This window comes from Amborella trichopoda, chromosome 1 (genome assembly GCF_054954075.1).
Source record: "Amborella trichopoda isolate Santa Cruz 75 chromosome 1, AtrichopodaSantaCruz75HAP2 v2.0, whole genome shotgun sequence".
In the NCBI taxonomy this organism is placed as follows: domain Eukaryota; kingdom Viridiplantae; phylum Streptophyta; class Magnoliopsida; order Amborellales; family Amborellaceae; genus Amborella; species Amborella trichopoda.
In genome coordinates, this window is record NC_142336.1 from 55038551 (window position 1) to 55053724 (window position 15174).

Below are 15174 nucleotides of genomic sequence, written 5' to 3' on the forward strand. Positions count from 1 at the left end.
GATACCAGTTTTTCCATTCCTAAAATGTAAACCTCATCGACTTGCTTTTACTCTAAAAAAGAAAAAAAATCGATTTTTTAAGGATTTTGTTAAGATCTTTGCAAGGACTCGGAGAATGTGTTTTCACACTTGTCCCGCTGGCCACGGAAGATGTCCATCAAAGAAACCTTTGGGAGATCCATTTGATCAGAATTATTGTTGGATCAGCGTATCGTTTGTTATTCTAATGATCGAGTCAAATGGTCACAGTCGGTGCTTAATAAAATCTGGAAATGGCCCATACCTCACAAGGTCAAAGCTTTAATTTCGGTGGCTGTTCGAGAGAAAGTTTTAGCAGTGGACAATTTGAGGAAGAGGAGAAAAAGTCTTGGTTAACGTTTGACAATTTGAGAAAGAGGGGAAAAGTTTTGATTAACGCTTGTTTGATTAGTAAAAAAGATGAGAAAAGTGTTGATCACATCTTTCTTCACTGACCTTATGGTAGGGGTGTTTGGGAGTGGGCCTTTACTCAAATGGGATTTTTGTTACTGCTGCCAAAAAGCCTAATTAATGTCATCTATAAGCTAAGCATGCCTATTTTGACTTGACAGGGACAGTTGATTTAGAAGATTTTTAGGGGGGGTGGTGCATTGGGAGATCCGGAAAGAAAGGAACATGAGGACTTTCGAGGGAGTCGTTCTACCTGTAGGAGAGGTAAAGTGTTGAATACAATATGACCGGTGGAGCTGGTTTTCCACTATGTAGATGAAGTGGATGTTGCTTTAAATTTAAAGGTGTTGGCTTTACAATCCATTTCAACAATCAGACCTAAGGTGAGATGGACTCCTCGTTTGGATGGGAGTTTTAAATAGAATTTTGATGGGAGCTCTTTTGAAAATGTAAGGCCCGATGGTTTGGGTGGTATTGTTATTGTTAGTAATTAGTTCTCTCATGTATTGTTTTGCTTTGCGTGACCCTGTAGTGAACCTATAGCTAATAGAGATGAGCTTTAAAGTCGTGTACAAATAGACTAGCTCCTTTTTTTGAACGGAAAATCTCTTGAAGAAAATCATATGCTTTTACCAATAGCAAAGAAAGACTACATTCGGGCCATTTAGATTGTCAAAGGGGATTCTTTATAGTGTCAATTAAGTGGTGCCGCAAGGAGTAGAGGGTTCTTAATTCTTAGATCATTATGGCTGAATGTTATGGATGTTAGATCCTCCATTATTATTTATAGAGAGGCAAATAATCTGGCAAATGCTAGGTGGGTGTCATTGTCACCTTGGCAGAGCTGATGGTTACGGATTTTGTTGCTTTGTAATTGTAATTTTTCTTTTTTATCAATAAAAGTTTTGAAACTTGTCAAACAAAAGTTGGATCAAAATTCTCCAAAAAAGATAAGGTTTTTGGACTCGACAAGCATTGGCGGTTAGCTGGCTCAATCTAACCCTTTATGGACACAATTATTCTTTTTTACGGTGAGATTAGTATAAGGCGCCTTCCTTATACTGTAAAATGAAGGCAAACTTATAAATTCTGTTTCAAGATGTAATTTTGGTGTTAGAAATCTTATAATGGCTTGAAAATCTATTTTTATCCCTAGTCATGAGATTTAAAATTAAAAATGATACAAATAGAGCATATCTATAAGCACTTGAAGATCATGAAAATAGAAAGTTCCGAATAATTTGTTACAAGATGTATTATTTTTAGGACTATTCTCCGTAAGAAGTGTAGGATAATTAACTCATAAGGACCACCAATGTATAAACATTCATCAACGGATGCCGCATCCCATATTGGGTAAAAATGCAAACCTATAGTTGCAGAAGTTGGAATAATGGCACCAGAAATAATATTGTTTCCATAGAGTAGAGAACGAGAAACAGGTTCACGGATCCCATCAACATCTACTGGAGGAGTCGCAATGAAGGCCATAATAAATACAGAAATTGCGGTCAATAGGGCATAATTTTCCAAAATATCTACAAGAGCCTCGTTATTTGCTGACAAAGGTGAATTGTTACTATGTTTTATCATTTGCTTAAAAAAATCACTAAACCTTTAAAAACTGCCACCTAAATCTTCTTTGTCATTTTTTTTTTTGGTCAGCTTACAATCAGATACATCTCCCCGAGTCGCAAAAATGTCTTTATATTGGTTTATTAGTTGATTGTTGATATTGTGAATTAAAATATTTCAAGTATTTAACAACTTACTAAAAAGGGAAAATACAAAGGGGGAAGTATTAGCACAAAAGGGAAAATATAAAGGGGGAAGTATCCACTCAAAAGGGAAAATACAGAGGGGGAAGTATTAACTATTAACTGAAAAGGAAAAATACAGAGGGGGAAGTATTAACTATTAGCTCAAAAGGGAAGATACAAAGGGGAAAGTATTAAGCCCTCAACCAAAATAAAAAACAGAAACCTTAAAATTGAATTACCTTAAACCATATATTGTCATAACATCTTCGTCAGTTAAAAATAAAGGGAGCCTATCAAACTGCGCTGATGATTTGGATTATTTAGCATGTTACCCATATTTTTTTTATCTAATTTCAAGTGCCCCATCTTTGTTTTGATCAAATTTCGAATAGCCCATCAAATGACACATCAAAATGGGTTTTGAAATTTATCCGACTTACACCAATGTAACATGTTGCATAGTTGAACTTTTAGGTACCCCATAATAATTGAACACTCACCTAAGATCCAAGTGCCCTAAACCAAAACCCATATGTTGATTTATTAAATAAAAATAAAATCTTATCCTCAGCCCTAAGAGTTGAATTAGCAGGCCATGAGATAATTCCACAGGATGAATTATTTTTAATAAATAAAAAAAAAAAAATCTTATACACCATTTTCTTGGGCATGTGAATCGTAGTATATTTTTTATGGTTTTGTGAGCTTCTTTGAAGATTAGGATTTGGTAGACATTTTTGGACAATATATCTAGTTTTTTTTGTGGTACCCAATCATATTATTTATGAATTTAAGAAGCATCATCATAGGAGCCTTTTTAGTTGTGTCTACGGAAACTAGGGCAATGAGCAAGCAATAAGGTACATCATTAATGCATAGGCATAGATTATTGGAATTTCCTTGGCTCCAAAAGACAAGATGCATGTGAAACCTTAATCTTAAAACATGAAATAGATTAAAAGTTGGGATAGAGTTTAACTTATTTTTGAAAGTGGATAATGGCTAGGTGCCTCAATATTTTGCTTAAAAGATAAATGACAAGCCCAAATCTTTTAGGAAATGGCTAAAATCTACAGGGGTGACAATAGAACGGGCGGCCTGGCCCAACCCAGTCGACCTAGCCCAAGACACTAATATTGGCCAAGGGCCGGGAGTGTGTCTGAAATCTAGACATAGCGTGTGGGCCTAATCGAGCTTTTTTTTTTTAATGAATTTAGGAAATTAAATAATTATTTGACAGGATTAGCTAGGCCACATAGCCATAGATCAAGCAGAACCAAGGCTAGGGCCCCTTTCGACCGATCTAAGCTTGGCCCCCTCTCTACCGGGCTGGGCTATAGCCTATCCCGGCAGCCACTTTAAAATACAATCTCTTTTTCTTGTTTCATGAGAGAGAGAGAGAGGGAGACGGCACTCCACCTCATTTCACTGACAAGAAGATTGTGATGTTGTCATTTTACAGAAATTCAAGAAGATGGCTTGGCCTTTTGTTTTATGCAGATGAGTTTCCCTTGTTGAATGCCATATCCTTTATGAGTTGACCAATGCCCCATGTGATATTCCCTAAAGATTAGGCTTTCTCAATCCAAAATTGCAAATATTAGTATACCTTCTCAAAGTAGCCAAAACACATGCATCTGCCTTAATGAAGCCTTAATTAAATTCTAGGTGGGAGAAGCAAACAAATGAAGTATTGGGCGCGCGCTTTAATTAAATTCTAGGTGAGAGAAGCAAACAAATGAAGTATTGGGCATTTGGGAGTATACACCACCAACTGCCGACGTAAGCTCACTCGCTCTGCGTGGTTCTTTTCATACATCTTTCGTGGTTAATACGGTGGTCAACACTCTTGTCAAGAAAGCCACGGCTTTCTTTGATCCCACCATTTGGCATGCAAGACTAACAAATTTTCCCAATAATGGGGTTGTTAAATTATGAGTTGTATTTTGTGTTTCTTTTTATTAAAGAAAAACAAATAGGGGCCTTCTTCCCTACTGATTTACCTAAAAAATAAATTTTCCACAAAAAAAAAAAAAAAAAATTGGTATGAACACTAGCTTAACTGCACAAACTGGAAGTAAAGAGAAACAATATCTTGTTATGAGCGATTGTGTTTTTCCTATTTTTTCCTTTTTTTCGACATGGTAATATGGGGATTGAGGATGGAACACCCATTTCTAATATTTATCTATGTTAATCCGGGTCGGTTTTGCCATTGGCACTGATGGCGATGTTCGAGGGATTTATAGGGGTATTTTGAAAATATAAATATACTTTGGAGCTCAAGTTAGGATTTAGGGTTTAAGATATTATATAAAATTATTATATGTTTCAACTTACAAAGAGAAAATTCTCGAAGTGTTGTACTTTTTCATAGGTGTAAATGAAACTCTTAATGGATGGTTTGCTTATGTGACGAACCACATAAATCATAATAATATTATTCAATCATTTTATCTTGTACTTTGTATTTGATCTACTTCATAATTATTTGCTCTCACTTTTCATTGTCATCGAGCCATGAGGCTAGGGTTTTTTATGACATGACTTGACTTACATGTATGGTAAGCGAAGCTCATGGTGGAGTCGTTTTCCCTATCGCCTTCTCAGTTTTGTCGGGTAGCCAAGGATTCAAACACGCAAGAGCCTAGGGTTTGAGACTTGGAGCTCCATTGTGGTAGCCTTATAACTTGCGTTGCTCTTTTGGCAACTATGAAATGACTTCAACATAAAGAAACAAAGTGATTGAAACATCACCGCCACTTTATTCGGCCACATCAAGAAAATCTGCATACTTATCCAGACTGCCTACCTCTCTCCACGTAATTCACTCATTCCTTCCTTAAACATAGGAGAAATGGTATTGTCACTTGCCTTATTGTAGGAGGGGTGTCTTTCCCCCTCTCTCTCTCTCTCTCTCTCTCTCTGCATGTACGTGTGTTCACTCACCCTCATGCCCAACGCAAATTTTTGCATGCGTTCTTGTGAAATAGTGAAAATGAATACGTTTGTTTGATTGAATTTATATATAGACGAAATAATGTGCATCATAAAAATCCAATAGAAAAAAATGTTATGAAATTGCAAAACCTTCTACTTAATAATCTCGATTTCAATATATATAAGATAAAGAAAAAAAAAAAAGAATTCTAAATCCTAAAATTAATTCATCTTGTAACAAATTATTTGGACTGTCTATTTTCAAAATTTTAAATTATTTATAAATATGCTCAATCGGTATCATTTTTAAAATTTTAAATTTTATAATTAGAATTAAACGTAGATTTTCAAACCATCGTAAGATTTCCAACTCTGCCGGAACTATATTTTTTAGCAAAAGTTAGAAGTATATCTTACTCGTACAATATAAGGTACACACCTTATACAAACCTCACCCTCTAGATAATATTGCAGTTTGACTAGGAATGTGAAGAGTGATTATTTTAAAAAAACAAACATGAGAAGTGAAACCAGAATGCAATGAGAGGAGCATATTTTCTTAAAACAGACATTGGAAGTGACAAATAACTATATATAAATATATATACTTGTCTACGGAACTAGAGTTTGGTCTGTTTGGGCCAAGATTTTAAAATGATATTATTCTTCAAAAAAAGTTACTTATCATCCAAAAGCTCTTAGATTTTTTGTTACCATAGTCTATATTTTGGGGAAATTTTATCAAAATATACTTGATTTATTAATTATTTAATATTTTAACCTTTTACAACTTTTCCAAGTCATATTGTGTTTATTTTGATGAGTATTTTGAAATTAAATAAAAAAAATATGTAAAATGCTAAATAGTTCATCACTTCAGGTGTATTTTATAATAAAGGGAAATGACCTTGTGAGACCTTTCACAGCCATATGTGTAAGACCTCAAAGGATCACCATTAAATTTGGCACATATCTCTAAAAAAATCAAGTCTCACACCCATGTGATAACTTTTTTAGATATCTGTGCCAAATTTAATAATGATCCTTTGAAATCTTACACGCATGGGTGTCGGTGGGTCTCATATGATCATTACTCTTTAATAAATTCTACTTCTTTCTTTTTTTGCAAACAAAAAGAAGCTAGGTAAGCTTCTTTTGGCTTTTAGGACAAACTTCAAGGGCTCCTCTAATCACGGAAACTAACATATCTACTACTGAGACAAATTTCCTACTCGATAAATCCTCTATTTGTTGAAGCATGTACCTTAAAAATTGCCCACACTCTCCATATATATATAAACATCATCATCGTTGTTATCATCTTCCAATCCTTATCTTTAGGGTTGGCTCTGCATGGACATAAACATATCCATAAAATGTTCAATATCAACAACAAATATGGCTATTTACTATAGTACATAATTTGATAAAATCTCTTATATTTTCCCATTAAATTTGAAAGAACAAATAAAATAAATAAATTAAAATTATCAATGCATTAAAAAATTAATTTTTTTAAAAAAATATGATAGTGACACTTCGGGAAAAAGGAAAAACATGCGTTTCATGCCCAAGTCCAAGGTTACAATGGCAAGTAATTTTCAAAAACCCAACTCACATTCTTCTTTCCTCTTTTTACTTTGTTCTTTCAACATTCAACCCAACCAAAAACCAACCACAATTGTGACCGGACCACCCCGTTGCTTAGCACTAACTCCATGGTTAAGGTTGGCACAACTGTAACTAGGTAAACCACCAAACTCCATTAATTACCACAAAAATGTATTAATTTGGAAAATAGCATTTGCATTTGAAATAAAAAACCCAATATTATTCTATAAAACTATACTAGGTGGTGAATAGATACAGGGATTGTATACTATAAGACCATTCATTATTTGTGCAAGGAGGTCGCAATTGTTCTTTGCCATTGAATGTGAAATAAGACGGATTAAAAAGTTCCCCAACATTTGAAAAATTTTATTTTGAACGTTGTGCTCGGTCAATGGCATGTCCTCAGTGATTCGATTTCACATCTAATGGTCAATAATTATTATCATTTTCTTGTACTAAAAAAAATGTAATTAGTCTTGTTACATATACGTCTATGGACGTAAAGAGCTTAAATGAAGTCTTTTAATACATATGACTCTCCAAATTTTGATGAGCGAGAGAGAGAGAGATACTCGACCATGCCAAATATGAAATAAAGTTAGGCCATGTGGCCCATGTTACGCTCCCACCCTAAGCTCCCAGAACAACAGAAAATTCTCAAAAAAGTCTTCTTATAGTGGTTCACATTTGCAAATGTAGATTTATCAAAACACCCTAATATCAAATATTTATTTACTTATAAAAACACACTTAAAATATCAAATACTTTAATTCATGATAATTTGTTATTTTTTTAACCAAATCGTGATTTATGTGTTAGATTTTTTAAATTAAATCAAAATAATTGGGTGAGACTGTTAAATATTTTATCTCGTAGGTGTTTTTATGTTTTAGGAATAATTTGGAAAGTGACTAATCACAGTGAGAACCGAAAATGAAAAAAATGGAGGATAAAAAAAAAAAGAGGAGAAAAGAAGAATAAAAATCGTATTTACCCCGAATCTGCTAAAAAAAATCGCTGTCCGAATATCATAGTCAAAAGAATTAATGTCTGAAAACACCAGCAAAAATTTTCTTACCTAGTTCTTTAAAAACTCGAAATTCGACTGCTGTTCGTGAAAATACTTATCTGGAATTTCTAAAGTGGATACCAAATTTTGAGATCATTTGTTGAGGGAATAATATGATATATGGTATCAATTATTGTGGGCTCTTTTATATTTATTTACTTAAAGGTAAAAGTTTATATAGAGCTGAAGCTCTAAACAATCAAATAAGAGCCTACCTCAAAAATTTCACTAGAAGAGGTTGTTTTGATGCCCAAATATCTTCAAATTGATCATTTCGACATCAAGATGCATAGACACGAGAGAAAAATATATTTCAAGTTTTGAAAATAATATATTTTGTAATGCATTTTTGGGCCGTCAATTTTGAAGATTTTCAAGTTCTCATACATCTGTTGATCTACACTATTTTTAAAGCTTTAAACTTTATAAAAAAAATATGAAAATACATTTTAAGACTATCACATAGATTTTCAGTATTGAAACCACATTTCTCGAAACTATTTGAAGGTAGGCTCTAATTTGACAAACCACACCCCTACTTAAATGCTTGCTTAATGTGCAATGTAATATGCTTGGCGATGTAATTATATCATTGAGAACATTTTTCTAGAGATATGCTTAGAGTGGCATTATGCCAACGAATTCTCGAAGTGGTACATAATACATATTTTTCCTACATATTTTTCCTATGTTTAAAAGCTGAATTACATAAGATTTAAGGTTTATTTAACCCATAATTCTCTATTTGACATGTGTAAGTGTGCAAGGTAATTATTTTGGAATCCTGGTACGGTCTCTCTCGAGATGACTAACTGGTCTCACTCTCCGATCACACAACTAAATAAGATATCAATCACTAGTCAAATTACTAATCTCTACCCATGCAAAAAAGGAATTTTTCGAGTTTGGTATGAGCCCGATCGATTGGTGAGACTGCCGACTAATGTTGTGGGCAGTCTTATAGGTTATATAGGGATAAAAGCTTTTGATATATTTTATATTTAAAATTATTTTTATTATTTAAAAAAAAATTCTAACGAAATCGACCAGCAATTTGACCAGTACCCCTAGATAGTTAAGTGGTTCCCATCCTTGCAATACTCTTAATTACAGGATGGTGATTTGGTAGTCTGTCAACATATGACTATTTTTTATTACTATGCCTTTCACTTTCTTCTGTGTAGGGGCACTCCTCGTATGTTTTCACCTGAAAAAGCTCCTTCATGTTATTAGGTATGGGGATTTTTTTACTTCAAATCCACGGGACTTTAGCCGGTTTCGAGTATCCGATAAACTGGCTTGTTCAATCAACTTAATTGAGTAAGTTTTGGACTGTCCAAAAAAGTGTTAAAAAAGTAAAAGAAAATTAAAAAATATGGAAGGTATAATTAATGAAAATAATATATTAAAAAAAAAAATCAATTTGCATCCTAGGGATTTTTGAAAATTTTCAAAAAAAAGAAATGTAAAAATAAGTGTTCATGGCCAAAAAACCACGTTATAAATCCCTTATTTTTTGGGGATTATATACACATATTTATGAGCAATGATCCGATGCAACGGTCGTATCATAGTATAATGCAATGACACTTCTAGAAAACTATATTTGTGGTATTTGTATGGCCTCAAATTTTACACACACACTCTCTTCATCTCAATAATCAATCCCCTAAAAAAACAGTTCAATTTGAACTCTAGATATCGTCAAAATGAGTCCTATCTAAAAACGAATCTAAACCATTCATTTTGTGAATTTCAAGATGTTAGCCTTTATAAAGTCAAAATCATTTTTTTCTTTTTTAAACATTGTTCATCTGATGATAATAAAGTCATCCAAAAAAATTGGAAATGAAAAAATCCTTCTAAATTGAGCGGTCTATATTAATTGGGCTAAAAAAATACTTTATAGGTTGTGTTTTTAATTTGTTTCTTTTTTTGTGATTGTTCATGAGAATGAAAAGAGTGTATATTTCAAAATTTGGATCAAACAAATGGCCATAAGATGGTTTTTTAAAGTTGTTGCATCATATTACTATACAACGGTTATATGAAATAACTTGATGAACTACCAAAGCCAGATCGGTTAATGCTCGATTCCAATTTGACTGGCCGGTTCTGAGTTGAAACAACCAAAATTTGACAACACTAGCCAGGACCAATTGGCATGAAAAAACACCCGCATCTTATTATATATAGGAAAAAGCTTATATAGAGCCAAGGCTCTAAACAATCAAATTATAGCCCACCTCAAAAATTTCGGTTGTTTTGAAGTTCAAATCTTAACGTCAAGATGTATGGACATGAGAAAAAAAAAAAGGGGTTCAAGTTTTAAAAGTAGTGCATCTATTTTTTGGACCATTAATTTTCAAGTTTCCATAGATCCATTCGATCTACACTATTTTTAAAGCTTCAAATAAATATTATAAATAAAGATGACAAATTACGTTGGATGTACACTATTTGTAAAGCTTTAAATATTATAAATAAAGATGACAATTTATTTTGAGGGTATGAGAAAGTATTGGAGTACATGTGCGGAAGGTGCGGTTTGGTTCGATTGTGGAGGGCCTCAGAACCATACAAAGCGCACCGTCGCTGTTCTCTCTCCTCACGAGTATTTTGGAATGTAATAAGTGGGAGGAGTGAATTGTAGCTTCCTGCTTCCCTCTCTGTCTCTCTCTCTCCCCTCGGTTTGCACTCTCTCTTACCTACCATAACTCCAAAATTACTAACCAGTACTTGAACAAAATTCGACCTCCGCCCTTCTCTCTCTATCTCTACCTCTACCTCTACCTCTACCTCTACATGGGCGATGGCCTCTCCCCCTCTTCCTCTTCCTTCCTCCTCCGACTTCGAGTTCACCGTCTCTCTCTCCCCTACCTCCCCCATCACCTCCCGCTTCTGCCCAGCCGATGAGCTCTTCTTCAAAGGCCAACTCCTCCCTCTCCACCTCCCTCCTCGCCTCTTAATGCTCCACTCTCTTTCTCTCTCTACAAGCCCACCCAACCAGGCCACCTCAAATTCATCCGATACTGATTCCAATAGCCTCTGGAGCAAATCCTCTGATTCTTCCAGCTCTCGACACTCCAATGGAAGCTCTCAAGACTCTCTCTCTTCCCCCCGCCATAGCACCTCCCTCTCTCTCTCTGCTCGATCCAGCAACGCCACTGAGGAAGATGGCAGAGCCGCTCGCCTCTCTCTCTCTCTCTCCTCTCTCAAGAAGCTCAAAACTCGCTTCTCCTCTGTTTTTCGGGCGAAACCCGAAAAGCCCACCAAACCAAAGTCCCCCATTGATGTCATCCAGAGGTACCTCAGAAAAGTGAAGCCCCTCTGCGAGAGGATCTCGCAGAAACAGAGGGTGAGAGAGAGGAGCGAGAAAGAAGAGAGGGATTCGGGGTTCGAGAGTTGCAGAAGGTATTCGATTTCTTTCTCTGGAAACTTGGGGTATTCGGAGATGGGAAGAAGGAGAAGGAGAGCGAGCGGGCTCTCTTATTCATTTGGAAGTTGCCCTTCTTCGATGAGGTCTTCTCCTACTCACAGTGGCCTTCTCGGTAGATCGTCATGTCCTGTTTCTCACTCTTCTCTTGATAGTAGCATGGAGGAGTTGCAGAGCGCCATTCAAGGTGCCATTAATCACTGTAAGAGGACACAGGAAGTTAAGATCTGAGCTTTAATGGTGCAAATTTCACGGAGAAGTAACTTGGGTTTTGAGGGGAGAGAGAAGTGGGTTGAAGGTTTTTCTGGTGCTTGAAGCTGCGTTGGTTGGCCTCTGTAATGAAACAACCATTACTGTTTAGAGAGAGAAAAATAAAGCTATGAATTTTTTTTTCCTTTCCATGTCTGTAATTTGTGTAAAAGATTAATTCTCAATGTTGGGTTCTGGTGCATGGATGACAGGAGGTAAACCTCTCTCTCTCTCATATTTCTTTTTTTCTTTCAAATTTTCTCCTTGGATACGGTTATTTTGCTCCCTCTCTCTCATTTTCTTTCAAATTGTTTTCATGGTTATGTTTATTTTGATTTTGGATGATCAGTGTGGATAACTGGGAGAAGAACACCTCTCTCTCTCTCTCTCTCTAGAACACCTCTCTCTCTCTCTCTAACTTTTTTCCTTCCTTTGAATGTATTTAATCAGACTGAGCACTCCTTTTTCACCGACCAAACAAGAAAGGGCAAAAAAGGGGTGTTGAATTTGATTGGAAGTGATTGATCATGAAGCTAGATGTTGCTGTTATGTGATTCACATGTTGGGTTTCATGTTTCTGTGCTGTTTTTGTACTGCTTTACTGGTACACCTTTAATGGCGTCTTGTTGCTGTCCTGTTGCTGTGTTATAGTTATTCCATATTCAATTAATGCTATGCAATGTTGGAAGAAGAGGTATCAGACTCCACCACTTCTCTCTCTATCACATGCTTACCGCATTCGACGCACTTCAGAGGGAGATGCCATGTGAAGAGGAGAGAGAGTTAGAGAGAGAGAGAGCCATATGCCTGCCAGGCTTTGAACGTTTTTGTCCGTTGCGTCTGAATCAAAAATTTGAAAAGATGGATGCCTCTTTCTCTCTCTCTCCACCTTTCTCTCTCATCGGCAATAGAGAGGCCAGGTGGTCCGTCAGCTCCCTATTAACACCGATTGGGTAGTCCGAATTCCTAAATTTTGTTGCCTATTCACAACTTCCTAGAATGAGGCATGTAATGCACCACCGAGGCTTGCAGTGGTGTGCTGTGATCCCATAACCACATAACTTATACGTGCATGATTTTCATCATGGTGTTCATTTGGACGGTGATAAAGGGTGTATTTGATAACTTCCTTCGTAGTTTTCCCGGAATCATCTTTGAAATTGGGAGCAAAGTGAAAATTTGAAGTGGTAGTCTAGACTCTTGCTGTTTGTGATCCTACAAGAGCACTTCGTACATTTGCTTTCTCGGGTAAAATAACTATGAGTAGTATCTGGTCCTCCGGATCTGTGACGGGTTTAGTCTAAAAAAATATCGATTTCATTAAACCGATTAGATAGAATTTTCAAAAATAAATAAAAACTAAGAATAGTGGCTTAAGACATAAAGTATAACAAAAAAGGAACAAGGGTGCCATTTCTACAAGGTTGCAACTTTAAACAATCCAATTGAGGCGCACCTCCAAATTTTATCATAACATGCGATTTCAGTGTAAAGGAATTTTAAGATTATCTGAAAACCTATTTTTATATTTAATTATAAAATTTTAAACTCTAAGAATGATTAAAATCAAGTAGAACTAGAAATATATAAAAATCTTGAAAAATGGATGGTCTAGATAATGTGTTGCAATATGCATTATTTATGGGACTCAAAATCTCCTTTTTTTTTCATATTCATACATTTCGATATCGAGATGGTCAATTAGAGAGTTTTTCAACATCAAAACAACCTTTTCTAATGGAGTTTTGACTGGGTCGATTGGTTAAAAGTAGGTGATATGATTAGTTAAACCAGCCAATGGATTTGAGTAAATTTGGTTGATTTGATTAACTTTCGATCAAATATGGTTTTTATTTTGGATTGGGCTTTTATTTTGGATTGGGCTGGAGAAGACACCGATTGGCAGTTGGACTGGGCAGTTTGGTCCGATAAGCATACTCTAAAATTTTATATCGAGAATCAATGGATGAGTATCTTCAAGAAAAAAAAAAGATTTGAGTTGCTCAATGCTTAGATTGGACCGACCATCCAGAAAATGGGCCTTAGGTATAAAAAGTCCTAATCATCCCTGAGTCAAATGTAAAGCTTAGTTGCGGGGATTGCGTTATTTATTGGCATAATGATTGGGAATTTTTTTTTGAATGTTTGAACTTTGAACACACTTAATGGCCGTCGAATTTCACATCCTGATGACAATGGGTGATTTTAACTCTTTTGCACCAAAAGTAAATGGTGGTATTACATACTCTTTTTTTTTTTTACTGGTTAATTGTTTGGCTGAGGAGATCGAACCAAAAGTAATTGGTTTTATTGTTATGCCATAATTGTCAAGACCGAGCTGGACCAGCAGTCCAACTGGTCAGACTGCCAAACCGATGCTTTGGTTTGTCCAATCCAATTAAAAATAGGAAAAGTATACAATGAGATTATTTATCTTTGATGAGATCACAATTAATCTTGACCATCGGATGTAAAATTAGATCGATGTATTTATTCCATTGACCAAGCTCGAACTTAAAAAAAAAATTTCAGATTTCACATTGGATGGTTGTGCACAATTGTGACCACTTGTATAAAAGATAAATCGTCTCATTGTATACAATCCCTTAAAAATATAGTTTGAAGAAAAAAAAAATTGATCAAAATGTGTTTGACGAGTTTGGCCGCCCTGACCATCTGATATCAATTGGTCCAACCAATCAAATAAAATTGTGTTAACCTTTTAAAAAAAATATTTCATTTTTTCAAACTATTATTTATACATTTTTTTTTCTCTGTATTTTGAAATCCACTCGAACAGGTGGTCGGACTAGTTCTAATTGGGTCAAACTTCTCACCAACTGAATGGCCAATGCAATCCTAATAACACTGTTGTATATCAGTTGCCAAGTTGGATTCCAACACGTCTGGTTAATGTAAGAGATGAAAAAATTCTCTCATGTGGTTCAGTAAGAAAATATTTTCATACCAAATAGCTGCTAACTTGGGTGAAAAGTGCCCTATATTTGGAGTCTTAACGCATGGTTTTACCCGAGAGAGTGGATGGAGGAGCAGACCATCTTTGGACTATAAAAACTTATGGTCATATGAATCACGACATGCTTTCTAAACTTAAGCTACACAGCGTAAAAGCCCGTATTTTGGATTTATTTTCCCTTTTCATTTGGTTTGGTGAGATTGTGTCAGTGATGGTGAAAGTGTGCCTGTGTGTGTTTTTGCAGCAACATTCTCAAATGTCCTGAGCATCCACCTACCAAACAAAATTGAGAGAGAGAGAGAGAAAGAGAGATCCACCTACCAAACAAAATTGAGAGAGACAGAGAAGTTTTTTCCTACTTTTGTTTGCTCGAGAGGTCTTCTTAGGTTAAAGACTTCGAGCTTTGATTCTCTCGCAAGGCAAACAAGTCCGAGACCTACCAAGGAAGAATAAGTATTCAAATCTTCAAAAGAGAAGAAGAATAAGTATGCATTGTTTTTTTATATGGAAATTTGTTATTTTGTAAACAAACCCAATCTTTTCCAGTTTTATTTTATTTTATTTACTCAAATGTGTAGCAAAAACACTTAAAATACTCATAAGTGAAGTTATATGATATTTCCTTTATGGCTCATTAATATTAAAAGTCCAACAAATAACCACAGGTGTATGATAGTGTGTGAATTCTAATAATTTTTT

The 15174-nt window shown here is 35.2% G+C and overlaps 1 protein-coding gene across 1 annotated transcript; it reads left to right on the top strand.

Moving 5' to 3' along the window:
• Positions 1-10491: 10491 nt before the first annotated feature.
• LOC18440885 (uncharacterized) lies at positions 10492-11700 on the top strand. Its single transcript, XM_006851022.4, has one exon. The coding sequence runs from the start codon at positions 10626-10628 to the stop codon at positions 11478-11480; it is 855 nt and encodes a 284-aa protein (XP_006851085.3). The 5' UTR covers positions 10492-10625; the 3' UTR covers positions 11481-11700.
• The last annotated feature ends 3474 nt before the right edge of the window (positions 11701-15174 follow it).

Excerpts from the sequence above, each read along its gene's own strand:
- LOC18440885 (XM_006851022.4), top strand. The coding sequence starts at position 10,626 with ATGGCCTCTCCCCCTCTTCCTCTTCCTTCCTCCTCCGACTTCGAGTTC.